General features: G+C 39.0%; 1 protein-coding gene across 1 annotated transcript; it reads right to left on the reverse strand.

Annotated features, from left to right (window-relative positions):
• Positions 1 to 6,587: 6,587 nt before the first annotated feature.
• Positions 6,588 to 10,766, reverse strand: LOC122986016 (interferon-induced transmembrane protein 5-like). The gene is made up of 2 exons (XM_044357067.1): positions 9,693 to 10,766; positions 6,588 to 8,107 (listed from the first exon to the last, which is right to left on the reverse strand). Exons 1-2 carry the CDS (start codon positions 9,897 to 9,899, stop codon positions 7,886 to 7,888), a joined length of 429 nt encoding a protein of 142 aa, XP_044213002.1. The 5' UTR covers positions 9,900 to 10,766; the 3' UTR covers positions 6,588 to 7,885.
• Between the last annotated feature and the right edge of the window lie 5,354 nt (positions 10,767 to 16,120).

Below are 16,120 nucleotides of genomic sequence, written 5' to 3' on the forward strand. Positions count from 1 at the left end.
ATTAGTTTTAGGGAGATAATTAATTGATTCATTAATGGATTTAAATAAATGTGGATAATTTTTAATGGATTATACATTAAAATGCCTTAATTTTCTAATTAAAGGGAAAATTATGTATCGATGTATTGGTCCATTTTAAGTTGGGGTTTTTTGCCCCTTAAAAAACCCCTTAAAAAGGACTGAATTAATTAAGGGATTATGTACCCTTAAACGGTACTTAAAAAGTAAATTAAGGGATTTTCAAATTCAGGTGTTTAAGGAGTTTGGGCCCTTTCAAATTAATAAACAAATTAAGACATCTCTTACCATACTTAATGCCTTAATCTAAAATTATATGTTTTCTGGGGTAAATTAAGGAGAAATTAACGGTAACTATTAGAAACATTTTTCCAAGGTGTAAACTCACTGTGGCATGCATCTATTGGGACTATTATATTTTCCCTAGCACTTAGTGGTTGTTTTCAAGTCAGTGAAGTCCAGCAGGCCACAAGGGGTCAGGCCACTCATAGGAGCTAGTGTGAATAAGATGTGAGTGGTGTAGATTCATGCAATACGTAACTTATTGTGTCAAGACATTCTGTACACATACTGGCACAAACATAATGAATCTCAGATCTTTGAAGTCTTGTGCTCACACCAAAGCTACTATAATTTGGTGGTGAATGAATTGACTTCATGCTTGGCTTTAATTATTCTGGTATTTATGAGAGAAAAATGAGCTAATGAGATACTTAGGCCTCATTTACACTGCAATCTGTTTTTGATCCTTAATGTGGACTTAACTTGTTGTGAATGGAAGAGGGACAATAGCATGAAAACAAATGGTGTAAAAACCAGTTTAACTACTATAGCGCTTATCCAAGACCAGAATAAATTAAATTCCACAGAAGCTTTTGCTTTCATATTTCACAAAGTGGTATGAACGCTCCTGTTATCTTCAAATTTACTAACATCTTTTATCCTTGGGGTCAATTTGATCCAAGCAATTTAAACCTCCAGAAAATAATTATAATTAAAATTGTTACCCAAGTTTATGTGTCAGGTACTTTATATGTCTTTGTTGACTACCTAAATAGCCCTTTAAATAAAACATAATCCCAGCCCCCCATATACATCCAAAATACCTATTATGCAACTATGGAAAAATATACAAATCACTGTAAAATCTCATTGACTGACCTCTGCTTACCCTCCTGCCCTGCATCAAGCCTAATTAGCCCTGCCCTGCGCTCAGTGTTTTCCCCAGCCTCAGTCTCAGTCTCAGTTCGTTCCCATTCATTTTTGTTATCAAGGATAGTAACATGTATTATGTTTGGGGTCAATTTTACCCCAGGAGAAACAAACACAATTTCAAACATTTAGAAGGATTTTATTTGTAAAACAGATCTTCATCATCAGAACATCAGTAAAGAACACATAATAGTCATTTATTTACAAAGAACATGTTGTTCTATGCTACTGTAAGTGTATGTAAATAAGTATGTGTGAGATAGTAAAAAACAAAGTTATGTAGTCACCAAAATGAGTTTGACAGAGTTCAAACAGGATAGACAGAGTATGAACAGCATATTATTTTCCTACAAGCCCCCAGAGGGTTAATTCCACCTGCACTACTGTGAACATAATGTACAGAAAGTATGTGTGTGTATGTTGCACACACGCACACACATACTTTATTGCATTTCACACAGGTGTTACTGGTCTCGGCCTGCAACCTAGGGTCCTTCGCAATCCTGTTGGCATCCTTCCCTGGCTATTGCTACTGCTATTGCTGCTGTTATTGTTATTGTTAAGATTATTGTTATTCCGCCCCCCCACCCCCCTTCCCCTCCCCCTCTCCCTTCCCCCTCTTTCTTTCTCTCTCTCAACCCAACCGGTTCAACCTGAGGTTTCTACCGGTTTAAGGGGAGTTTTTAAGTTTAAGTTTCCTTACCAACAAGGCCAAGTGCTTGCTCATGGGGGAATTGTTGGGTCTCTGTAAATTAAAGAGTACGGTCTCGACCTGCTCTATGTGAATAGTGCCCTGAGATGACTTTTGTTGTGATTTGGCGCTATATAAATAAAAATTGATTGATTGATTGATTTCTGCTGGGACAGATCTGGTACCTGTCACGTTTCCTGCCTGCAGTTTGAACCACTGGAGGAGCTGTGGTGTGTGTTTCTGTTTGAATGTCCTTCACAACAGTTGCAGCAGCTGTTGATGCTCTTGGAAGGCACCATTTTATCTTGATATGAGATTTCACCTGCATAACCCAGCTGCTCCAGGAAAATCCTCCTTCAACTCCGTTTTCCACTGTTCCAGTCCTTGTTTATTTCATTCCATATTACAAAGGCATTGTAAGTGCTCACATCAATGATGTTGAAGAAAATTACAAGAGGCCAACAGGCAGTCATGCGTCAGCAGCTGTATGTGGCTGTGACCTTGTCCAGGCTCTTCCATCTGTTTCCATCTGCGGATGTCTGTAAACATACAGTCTCATCCATATGTTTACGTAGGATTAGCATGGTAGGCTAACAGTCCGTCAGTCGTGTGACTTTATATCTGCGCTGTGATGTCTTTCAGAGCACACAAATACTGTAAACACACCTGTTACTGAAATCAGAAACACCGTGGCTACACCTTATTTTTATACAGTCTGAGCTACACACAGCATGGCAAGGCTATGCTAACAATGTTAAAATGGATCCGTTGCATCTCTTTGTATCTGGGGGTTGGGGCTCCTGTCAGTGTCACAGCCTCCATGTGAGATGCTTCGGTCAGTAAATGTATGTTTTTAACTAAAACTTATTTCAGGACTGCGTTCCTACTGAGGGTGAGCTGCGCTTGAGGCGCCACTGTAAACGCCCCCTGAGGACGTATTAGAAACTGATCGCAGCAATTCATTTTGAAAGAGCAACAGCCAATGGAGAAACACCAACACTGGGGCGGCCAACCAGTAGTGCAACTCCATCAATCAATAGCTGTATTTCCATCCAATGTATTTTTATGCATTAGAAAAGGTTGATGGAAGCAGCAAAATTAGAAAAAAAAGGTTTTTACGTTCACTTGATGTGGTTTCTGCTCTGCTGAGGAGACGAAAAATAACGGCAGGTGAAAACAGTAGATCAGTGTGAAGCAATGAGACTCACACTCCCCAAATTACTACTTGAAACAAACAGAAATATCATACTTCCACCACATTTTCTATGTTATTATTCACTGTTTGAGGTTTGACTTCTGCTTGTTTATCTTCCTTTTCTTCTGCAGTGGTATAATGGCACCCAACTGGAGAATCAGCGCCACCTGCTGCTTATCTCAAAGAACCAACTCCTAATATTCACCTAACAGTAGTGGATGGAAATGAGCATAAATTCTAATTTCTTTTGCTGATTTTCTGAAGATTCGGTTTAAATTTGTAATACATTTGGATGGAAACCCAGCTTGTGAGACAGACATTCGGGGTTATAGGGCTGGTCCATGGCCAGTCCATCCAAAAATTATCACATGTAATGTTATGACCATTCAGTCCTTCAGCCATGTCTAGTACCACCCTCATGTCCTGATTTTCTTTCAGGTTGTATCCGAAGGGGATTTACTAGTGTACACCTACATATTCCAGGCATAGCTGGACTGTGCATCACATGCTGCCCATACTGTATGTGGTCGGTTTTTTTGGTATGTATTGTCTGAAAGGATATTGCACACAAAATGCAACCAGACATTCATCCACAGTCATGTGGGGGCCTGGATTGTAAAGAAAGGGTAATCGCTGAACCCACTTGTCCCATTCATCCTGTGTTGCTGTGAGTTTGTTACACTGTCGTCGGACCTGCCTTGTTTCTCTGTCTCAAAGCATATGACATGGGAGAAAACATGGAATGTCTTTAGAGACATGGTGGTTGGAAATATTGTCCTTCCAATGTCAGCATTCCAGAGGCTTGCTGTCGCTCTGCCTTTTGTCTTGTACACTCATGCCAAAACGAGAAACCCAATGAAGGCTTGCAACTGGGTCACATCCAAGTCTTTTCAACTGTCCCCATATACACGCCTTCCCTCTAAGTTTGTCATCTCAAGTATTTGTGGCTTTCGACTGACGGTGTTACGAAGAGCTCAAATTCTGATTTTATGTCTTGGACATTGCTGACAGTGTATCTGGTGGGGCCTGGAACCATTTTGATGACATTAGCACCACTAGTTTGATTCTCATCAGAGGAGGATTCCTCATAATCAGGGTCCTCCTCAACATTATCTCCTGTCTCAGACACATTCTCCTCTGTCACTTTCACTGTCAAACAGCTGTGACAAAACCTCATTTTAGAGGTCATTTTCAATTGAGAGAAAACATTAAGAGAGAGCACATAGACTTCAAAGAACACTGATGCATAAAAAATGTGTACAGGACATTGAAAACATATCATGTTGATTTTATGTTTACCCAGTTGTCCCTGTCAAATTAGAAAAAGTCATCAAATATGAAGCAAAAAAAATAAAGTCAATAATTCATTTAGAGATGTTTAACATTGAATGGGGTCAAATTGACCCCAAAAGGAAGGTTAAATTATATAATCATACAATACACTTACAACATTCAGACACACTGATGATGTAAAACTCCTAATCCAGTAATTGTTGAAAAATGCCTCACAGTATGGATGATTGTACTGCTGTGATAAATGTGCCTTTTTATTTAGAAAATCTTGTTGTACAGTCATGCATCTATTGAAAGGTCGATCCATATAATAATACCCAAGTAATTCAACCTGTTTTCAAGTTAATATGAAGAGCAGGGAAAACATCTGGAGTGACAGTACATCCCTGAGGCAATCATGCTGGAAATTGATAGTCCTCAAGAGCCAGGTGTGGGACAAATTTAAACAAGAAAAGGCAGTTCATAAGTTTGTAATTAATGCTCAAATGGGTGTTGTGTAGCCGGGTTGTTGAAGCAGAAGATGATTAGCTTGCATTAATGTGGCAGTTGACATGTTTAAAATAACGGCCGTGAGGGCCAATGTCTTCCTGAAAGTGTACCATGTTTCATAAATAATCCAGTTTTTTTACATATCTGTATATCTTTACTGTTCAAACTGTTCAAGAGCTTTAGAATCAAAGTTTTCAATTGATCTTTCAGGTAGGATTAAAATGTTGTTTAAGTGTACAAATACCTGGATACGAATTCATGTTTTTGTCTGTGTATGCTTGTATAATATAATCAATGCCCATCAAGGGACTGCTGTTGGAAATTATATTCGGCTATATATGTCTTAAGTCCTGTTACATTAATAATAAATGTGTAATATTGTTTGAGTCAGAAAGCAAGGAATTTGAGGAAGCAATGTTTTAATTAAGAAGACAACATTTTAAATTGGGATTGTTCATGTATTAATATACGCCATAAACATGTTGCTTGGTTTGATCAAAAGTGAACTACCTGCCAAATTTATTTTTTATAAAACTCTTTTTTCATGATAGAGTTTCAGTTAGGCTAACAGTGAGGGATGTGTTCAGGTTGAAGTTAAAAGGTAAGATGTGTTTGTTGGATCTGACTCACACTATATCACAACTTGATTAATGCAAAGATCTGTATACTGTATGTATCCTTTCTACATGTCTTCCCCAGGCATCAACCGTCGCCAGCAGCTCCCAGAAAGAGCAGTTAGCGCCACCTCCCTCTGCAGTGCTGCCTCCTAGCCTGTAATTCTCCACGGCACAGACATCTGTAACCATTTCTCTCAGACCACAGGAGGAAAATAGAAAGTTGGAAGCTAGAGGCTGTGATTTGGGTGCATATAAATAAAGTTGTGAGCACAGGAAAGGCTACTAATATGAAGGGAGTCCAAAGGGTGGGAGGTCGGGAGGAACAGGACACCCAAGTCATCAAAGATGAGGCACAAGAAGCAAAAGGGCAAATGAAGGCGTATGTATGTTTATGTAGAATGTTCAGATTTAGTCTCTGAATTGCTCAAGGGCATCTAGGTGAATTTCACATACCATGTGTATGTCTAGACTTGATTCATTCTCTACTGTTACATCTCCCTTGATTTGCATGTTTTCAACACCTTTCCCTCTCACAGCATACTGTATAGCTGCATGTGCACATTTCTCTCCAAATCCAAATAATAAAATTATATGGTAAGAGAAGTTACCGTGTCCTTAAAGGCACAGCAATGTTGGCACATGCACCCCTACAAAACATGATTTGTACCTGCCAATAATGTCTTGTAGCTGTGTGCCAACATTGTTGTATATATGTAATTAAGCATAGCATGTTTGCTACAAAATATTGGAATACAATATAGAAGTATGTGGTTTTGCAGCACAACATATGATAAATGGTGAACCTAAAGGTGCGATCAAGCAGTGTTACAAAGGTTTAGCAGAAATTTAATAAATATACATTGGCTCAGGCTCCTAGTTTCTTGGGACTCTAACCAGCCAGCAATGGAAGGAATTCCCAGAAATGTGTACCATTCAATCAGTGATAATTCCTCTGACCAGGAACAGATTGAATGGAAATGAGCCATCTACTCCTGCTGCAGGCCTCCTCATGGCTGTTGACTCCTCTGTAGTGGTCTGCCAGGGCGGCCCTGCTTTACAACTAAGGGCACATTTATACAGTTTCCTAAAATGGGATGTTCTGTATATAGCTTGTACAGCAGCAGGCTCACAGCTGGGATGAAACCAACCATGCCTTGCCCGTTCCCTCAGACCCGCCCAAGAATCAAACCTATGAAGCTGAAAATGATCACTTCAAAGGTGGGTGTAGGTGCAGCGGCAGAACTGCAAGAGCCATTTGAGCAAACATCTTCTCTTCATCAGTCTTGTTCATTAGCAAAGCTGACCTGAAAAAGACCTGGAAATTGTTGACATGTATTATTATGGAATACTTTGTGCAGCACCAAAGGAGAGAAGAGTAAAAGCATTATGTGATGGAAAAAAAATTAAAGCTCATCTTTTTCAATGCAATACTGAGTTAACAGTATCTGGTTTATTTAGCTCACAAGAAGTTGGCTCTAAGATGATGTAAAACCAAAAAATACTTAAAACAACAAAATACTAAAATAAAGTACATGAATAATGACAAAATATATGTATGTTGTAACAGTAATAATATTTTAAAAATGGCTGAAAGAAGAAAAATAAACGTTGGGAGGTGAATGTTGATTGTCCTTTGCCAAGTGGCTTCTCATGTTTGCGTCATTCAGACTTTGGCTCCACAGTCTTCTCCACTCCTCCTTTTCTTTCTATCCTGACTAGAGATACTGTAAATTCAGCTGTCATCTAAATTTCCATTCAACATAAATACAATAAATAACAACAAATATGACAGACAGGAGCCGCTTTCTCAACCTCTCATCCTGGATTCATCTCTTAGTCTTTCTCAACTCTGCTTGTTCCCTTCTTTTCCATTTCACACTTCAGTTAGTCTTTGAACAATTTCACATCTCTACGGACAGTTTCTGACAGACTGGCAGGTATAAACTGAACTCCCTTTAATACTGGCATTACAATTAGGGATGCACTGATACTAACATTCTGATTGGTGTTGTACCAAACTGGTGTATTGCTTTTATTGTACAACATAAACTTCGGTTACATAGTTTTAGGTCACTGGTTCAAAAATAGTATGATTCTATCTGTTGTTTTCTACACACATATCCACAATCCTTTGAATTGTACTTGTGTATGAAAGTAGCAGAGAACAATTTTGCTTTTCTTAGATTTGGGAAGCTCAGCACAAGGCCTGACTTCCAGGTAGAAAAGGAGCACTAAGATCTTTAGGCTAGCACGCTATTATGTCAACTTTCATGTGCTGAATCAAATCAAATGCTCTCTCTGGATGGTTAGTGTAAATGGGTTGAATTGGAGACCGATGTGTTTTTCCTTTTCCTCTCACTTCGTCTCAATCTACCAGCTGAACAGTTTCATGAAGTTTTGGAAGCCATCCTCTCCCAAGAAGTCGAAGGAGCCCTGGGACGTGCCCAGGTGGACCAGCAGGAGGACGAGCAGGACGACAGCCAGAAGAGGAATCAGCAGGTTCCAGCCGGCCGCCAGGATGTTGTACCACTTGGCCTTGTCTGAACACTCCTGGGCCAGCTGCAGGTTACCCTGAGTCTTCTGGTCCCTTGCCTACACACACACACACACACACAAACACATTCACATTATTGTATGCATCCAATTACGTCAGTTATAACAAATACAGAAATCAAGAATAACAGTTTTCTGAAAGGTCTGTCTCTACTGCACGGCCCAGCTAAATATTTCTACGGACAAAATGCACATAGAGAACAAAAATGCTAAGTTAATGTCTACACGCATGTATACTGTAAATAGTGAGAGGAGGAGGGCAAACAAAGACACATTATAACTTTCAGCCTTGTCTTTGTTTACAGTCAGTTAATCACAGATTTCATTTTAAAAACACAGTTTTTCCTGGTTCCAGGCTGAGCAAGGCTGAGGTAATACTGTATAAAATCCTTGAGCTGCTTCTAAGCATATCTGTATATTTTGGAACAGACCAGGCTGAGTCTTTCCTTAGCACTCTCTAATTTCCCATGAGTACTTGCCCATTAGGAAGATGCCAATTACGCCATTTTTAACTCCCGAGACAAGCAGCCAGTCACTGTCTTTAATTTGAGTTCTTGGCCAATACTGTGCCTGTGATTCAGAGCTGCACCCTGTGCAAGAAGATTAAAAGAAGGGTATACACACCCTTTTGTGGTGAATTTTTGAAGTCCGTTTAATTCAGGTAGTCATACATTTTGTCCACCCCTATGTTTCAAGGAACTTTTTGCTGTCTTTTAGTGAGAAATGTGTTTGTTCTGGTTTACATTCCTGTTTCTCCACTGCCTCATTCCTGTGGTAAAGGACACACCAACTGTCTATTGTATGTGGCAATTGACCTGTGAGCTGAACACTGTAACAAGTGGATATAATGTTGGAAATATATTGCTTTTATCTATTTTATAACAAAAGTTTTCCTGACAGAAATGCATTTTCAATGTACCTTATTTTCACGGTGTTTTATCGGTTGCACAAATCTGGCATCAAAAATCTAGCTGTGCCAAAATTAAGTTTGGCTGAAAAGTCATGGCTGGGTACTTTTTTTTTTTTTAGAAAGTACATTGTGGTGCTGGCATTTGTCTGTGGCATTTGCCACATGCCCACGACCCACCTTTTGCCTGTTTCTGCCAAATTGCATGAAAGAAGGCATCAAATATTAATCAGCAGAATCAAAGAGATGTTCATATTGTGGATATGGTGGTACCCAACTGGCACTTTTAGACCAAATGTCCTATTGCAGAATTGTAAATGATTTTGAAATTGTTCTCCTTTCTCACAAAGAATACATCAATGTTTATAAGAGTCTACGATGTGTTCAAAAACACTAGTCACTTTAATTACGCAGGTTTTGAGTTTAAATTACAGTGGCCTTTATCTGACATTAAAAAAGTTAGTGTAACAATGTAAAATATGATAAATAAAACCATTTTACATGGCAGTGAACAATAGTTTGGACCTTGTGTTGTCTGGATTATGCCCGAAATCTCATCATTATCCTCCTCCAATCACTGTTTGGGCACATAGTGCAGCATCTTCCTATCTTCATCCTTTTGATACCACAGTTAATGTCTTGGATGTTGCATGTGCCATGAAAATGGTCAAAACTTATATGCTAAAAGTGGCACAAAAGTAACACGCAACACCTCACCTTGATGGAGTAGACGAGAGCCATGAATCCCAGGCAGCAGAAGTTAACATACAAGGTGTTGCACAGCGACCAGACTAGATAGTCCCGTGGAGGATTCTTGCCAGTGTTGCCCATGTTCACCACGGTGGATCCAGCTGGCTTACGGGCAGACTTGCAGTTGGTGAGCGGGGTGCAGTCGGAGGGGAAGTTGTACGAATGGTTGTCCATGGCTAGGTTTAGTCAGGAGATCGACTTTGCAAACTAGCTAGCCTTCCAAATGCTTGCGCACGGTCCTTCTTTGGAAAGTAGTGCCCCCCCCCGGGTAAGAGGCTTATATGGGCCCGTGAAAAGGGAGGTGACTGGGAGAGGACGCATGGGCAGGGTCCCTTAATATACAGCAGGTCTGTCATTATGTGGCCAGCCCTGAGAGAGACTGAAATAGATACAGAGAGACAGACCGACAGACAGACAGAGAGCTGAATAAGAGAGAAAACATAAGGCAAAATGTTGGCATAAGAGCAAACTTCCACCAAAGTACTCATCACCTCAGCTTTCTTACAGGTCCTAGTGGTGGAGGTCAGGTGATTGAGCTGAGTGGTGGTAGGAGAGGAGAGTTAAGGCAAAGTTGTGCTGTTCACAAGCTTTGAAGGTGTTGAGGAGGAGTTAATCGAATATGTTCTCTCCAAGAATCTTTGAGGGACATGTCTGTGATGTGGTCTCATAGGGAACTGAGTGGAACAGCCACCATTTGGTGCAAAGAGTTCTTATAACACATTTTGTAAAATATATGACAACTCCATTGAGCTTTTATGTCTACAGTAAAACAATCAAATACATGTTTTGGCCAGAAATCCTCCAGTCTGACCATTGCTTTAGATTAAGCTAAAGCTAAAAATATTAGTTGATTAGTAGATTAGTCAATCAACAGAAGATTAACCTGCAAATATTATGACACTTGATGAACCATTTTTCTCAAAGCCTTCTTTTCTGATATGTATGATGTAAACTGATTTTTGTTTGTGTGTTTTGGACTGTTGGTTGGACAATGTGAAGATGTCTCACCTCAGTCTCTGGGAAATCATAACAGGCTTTTTTCACTGTTTTCCAACATTTTATAGACAAATATAAAATTATTAATCAAGAAAAATATTCAGCAGATGAATCAATGATGAAAATATTTTTTAGTGGCAGACAGCACAAGGCAGCATGGTATAAAAATAAATTAAAAACTGTCTTATATAACAAATCTTTGACTGAGAGAGTTGGGTGTTCGACAGCAAGGTTACAATCTGCTTTCTTTTTTTTTAAGCCTTTCTTTTGGCAGCACAGCGATGCTTTAGTATTCTATTTTCCAGCACTTCAAATTCATACAGTTACTCACATTGAAGTTTCCAAGTACAACCACAGTCTGCCTTACTAGGGGAAAACAAGCACCACTCATAGCCTTACAGATTTTCCCAGTCAGGGTAGTAGCAGGGATTGACTCTGGCAAGATGTAGATAGTCTGCTTCTCTAGCTTTATAGTTTGGGGATGTTTTGTGCTTCAAGTGGGATTTGATGTCCAGAGTGCATAATCGATGGATAGTTGGGAGGGTTAATTTAAAAATGTATTCTGACACAATTACTAATTACCAGTTAAAAATGTAGTCAGTAACATAATCCAAGTATCACAATATTAAAGTAACATAACTTGATTACTTTCCGTTACTTCTGGATTATTTACCAAATATGCAAATAAAGAGAAGAGAAAAGAAGCATCAATAAGATGACTTTTACTTAACTGTATTCTGTATGACAACAGAACAATGTAACCAAGATTTTTAGCATCAAAAATGTGTCGTCTACTCAGTGTATTTTTAAAGAAAAACTTGCTTTTCAGTCAGCAAATTCAGACAGTAACCTATAGACCTACAATGAAAGCGCACAATATATGATGCTCATTACAAAGAACATTCTCGGAGAAAGCCCCTGACGAAACTTGGCCCACTGGCTGTCTGAAGCTATCACACAGGCATACTGTATGTCGCAGCGGGGGAAGACCCCACAGCCTCAGAGAAATGGCAGTGGCAGATATATACACGGCGGTATCGTGGACTTCGTGATACGTCTGAGTTTTCTGTAACGCATTCAGTGTTGAACGTGCTCGGCGACCACTGAAAACACTGTCAGCTCTGGGCAATTTACGCACACACAGTCATCTCGGTGCAGAACCGTTATGTGCGTTATAAGCTGTCATATACGCAAGCTCTCTTGTAACATTTTTGTACGAGTCTTTGGGAACTACCACAGTGCGTAACGACCGTCCCTGCCTACTCTTAAATTCACTGTGTGTTAAAGCGTGTGTACGTACCACGTGTGCCCACTGCGCGCACCTGCGCGCACCATGTGGTAACATCCTCTACTCACAACATCGTGGATCAGTGTTATTTTGCACTCTGCTTACATTTGGGACTTTTACAGTCCATGGTGGCATATCGTTCGTTATTTTAAAAATTGTAATCCTGCTAATAACCTAATTAAGTCTTTCTTTCTGTAACTGTAACGGAATACAGTTACTTTTTTTGTACTAATTACGTAACGCCGGTCCACGTTTTTCCGTTATTCCCCAGCCTGTGGATGTCATAGTTATGGCTGAATAAAAACAACAACAACAACAACAACAACAACAACAACAACGACAAAACATAAAACATTTTAAAAATACAATGGACAAGTAAATGGTGAAAATTCATTGAAGATTAACATGAGCAGAAGTACTGTAGCCTATAGTTTTTCTACTTTATATCATTACTGTAATGTACTATTTTAATCTACTGTGAACATTTGCACGTTCCCAGTCAATATCTTCTATGATATTTTTTAAAACTCTGACACGTTTTTTCACTCAATTTGAATGCATTTGTAATTACTTTTTTTGTAACATTGTATTTATATTATTTATGGTGGTACTTATTTTCTCCTACCTTCTATTTTTTGATTGTAATAAACCACAACAACAAGGCGAATTCCTGGTACGTGCAAACCTACTCGGCAATAAACCTGATTCTGACAGTTGGAGATGTTCAAATGAAATATGAAACAACATTGCCCTCTGCTGGCTGAATACAGCTGTCTAAATTATGGCTGACATGTTCAGCATCAATACTAATCTAAATGGCCAATATGTACCTCCTAATATTGTCATATAGATACAATATATGTTGGCAAAGACTTTCTCATTTTGAGGAAACATAAACACATAACGTGCAGACATGGTGTAAATACTAGCAGCTACACAGCAAAGTGCTGGAGCCCTGAAAATTAAGTGATATAAAACTTAAAAAAATAAATTTCTATTTTTTCCTTTAAAAGTATAAATAGAGAGCTAACTTTAATGGCTATGGGGAGTCAAAATTAGTCGTGGAGTTATTGTGGAGTTGATAGATGTGCAGTCTCGTCCTTGAGAGTTTTTAGTGTGTGTGAAGCATATAGCGTGTTTATGGTATGTTTGGATAGCAATATCAAGTCTTAACAAAATGCAATAAAAATATGTTATTATTATGGAGCTTATAGGTAATCTGACATTGTGAACGAAATAATGGAACAACGTACGAAGAGAAAAAAGAAAACATAGCAGAGGATGGTTTCGATCCATCGACCTCTGGGTTATGGGCCCAGCACGCTTCCGCTGCGCCACTCTGCTGTCTTTTGAAATTTGTAAACGGAAGCCTACTTAAAGGTTATTATAGGCAGTGTTGATGACTTTTTGAATAGGTTTTGTCGATGTAAAACGTCCAAAGTTACTATTTACTACAGTCCTTACGCTCACAATGTGTGTTCGTCGTCAGGGAAACTGTTCAAGATGGGTGACGGATAGTAGGAGTCTAATTGCAGCCGCGGCGTAGCATTCGTACGGGAACGCCCACTAATTTGATTGGTTCGTAGAGTATAGGAACGCCCAATATTAAAGAACGCCCACTATTATGATTGGCTCGTGGGGTACTAGAACGCCCATTTTTTCCTTATTCTACCAGATCATGGATGTTTAGGTGTAGAAAATAGAGGGCTTTCATGACCGGAAGTAACCTCTTGCTGTTTCGCGGGCATAAATTCGAATCTAGTCTGGATGTTTTTTTATGCGGCTACCATGCACCATCTTATAGGAAATATCAAAATAGTTTCTCCCGTAGTCATTGACCTTTGTCACTGCGTTCTGTTTCATTTTGAAAACAGTGACAATATAAAGAAATTAATGAAAAATTTGTCCAAATTTGTCAGAAAATTTCCAATATTTCAAACTCTTACATGGTAAAATTATGTTCTACAAAATTTAGAGGACTGCTCTGGCTTGAATAGTTTTGATATCTACAATATAAAGACATTGTTATTGTTGTTGTTTTTATAAATGTATTTATTTTTGATTAAACTTTATTAAACCTGGAAAGCCTCGTTGAGATTAACAGTCTTTTTTAGCAGTGTCCTGACCAAGAGTGACAATTCATATAAGAATTCATAATTCTTGATAAATATTAAATAGTCTGTATAAAGATCACTAAATGTTAGCTAGACAACTAATCAAGGTAGACAATATATGGATGAATTGTGACCCTTTTGGCTTTCGATAGCAATCAGACCCGTCTCAAGAGGGACCCCCTAAAAACTTGGTATTTTGCCGGAGGCGGTGCCCCACGTCTTGCGTCACACATTGTGAGTGCTGTGTGGTATGCATATTCCTGTCAGCTCGCATTGGGTCGTCTCATCACTTTTTGGATAAGCTAGCAAAAGCATAACTTTTCTATAATTGACAAATGATGTAAGCATTCAGGAAGCATATGGGTGTGTCACTCTCCAGATGCCGTTTTCTGACAGCATGGTGCAGCCTGTATCCTCGATGTATTTGTCCGGCTGCCCTTCTCCCCATTTGGTGAATGTCAAAAGGTGGGTTTTTCATATCCACTTCAAACTTCCCCTCTGCTTTTTTATTGTTGACACTGATCCAGACTGTTTCGTAAACATCCCCAAACACCTGAGTCAGCACATTGTTCTCCTCCTCGTTCTGGGGTAAAGCCAGCTCTAGGCCTTGTTGGGAGCAGAACTCAGTGGTTCTGGAGAATGAGTTTATAGCTAAAATTGGAAAGACAATATGCAAAAAAAAGAAACAAATGCGCAAATTAAACCATTTGGTTTTACAAACCCCTAATTATTGTGTCATCTTGGCCTCCTGACTCTCAAGTGCAAGTTTGTTCTTCTTCTGATAGGCGCAGTTTCAAATCCAATGTTTAAGAAAAATAAAATTCAAATATTTGCCCATCCCATGCATTATATAAGTAGTAGTAGTTATTTTGTTGCTGACTGATCATATTTTGCTCATTGAACATTACACAACATAAAAAGTTGTGTGCAATGACAAAGCATTGACTCTTGAAAGGTTGTATTTAACATCCACTGTAGTCCCCCTGTAGTCATGTAACATGTATTGGTAGTAGGTTTAGCATGCACTTCTGGATTGTGAGTGCTGGGCTTTGAGGATTTTTGTGTTTTTTGTGAGTTTCGCGGCCTCCATAGGTTCTCCTACATGCTTGAAAGGGAGCGGTGAGGGTGAGGGGTTGCAATCTGCAACCTCACCACTAGATGCCACTGAATCCTACACACTGGTGAAAACACACCTTTTACTCCACCAGGAAAGGATGTCCCTCAACAACCAGAGTAATTCAAGACAAAGAGACAAATGATTAATATAACAGAAAATTGCATGTGTAACCCTACAATGTTAAAATGTGTGCACTCCATATAAAACAATGTAAGGTTAAAAGTGAATAAAAAGATTCCAAATCAAACTAACTGTGTGGTGTTAATTGTTTGGGTGTGGTTGACTGTAAATGAAATTAACCTGCGTAGGAAAGCAAACTAATGAGGTGGGAGAGTGTGAATTAGGTTAATATTATTACCACGTGTGACTTTTATATAAAATAACACAAATCATTGATTGCTTTTACACCCCATTTCCTGACCCCTGACAATTTTATGTTTGCATGATGTATCTGTGACATCGTTATGACGTATTAATGCAATGACAGGGTTGAAAGTTTATGCTGTAAACAGTTTACAACCATTTTTTATTTTATTTTAAACGTTTATTTGTCATGGCCAGAGTTTGTAGAATGTTTTTATTTTTCAGCATTTCACACAAATACAGTCTGTTTTTCACTGTCACTTCGCATCTCAGATGGAGAAAGGAGGGGTTTCATGGTTCGCTCATGGGACCAGGGTTGTTACTCAACTGTTAAAACTGTTTACAACTATTCTCTGCCAAGAACTGTGTAGAAATTTACTGTCCTCAGTGGAAAGGATGCATGACTTAAGGCCAGTGAATCAGTTTGAGTAGGTTTTGTGCTCGCTCTGAGATTTTATGTGGTGGAGTCAAAAGCCGATATAACAGATAAATTAATAGAAATGATAAAATGTAAATG

The sequence above is a fragment of the Thunnus albacares genome, chromosome 7 (genome assembly GCF_914725855.1).
Source record: "Thunnus albacares chromosome 7, fThuAlb1.1, whole genome shotgun sequence".
Taxonomy (NCBI): Eukaryota; Metazoa; Chordata; class Actinopteri; order Scombriformes; family Scombridae; genus Thunnus; species Thunnus albacares.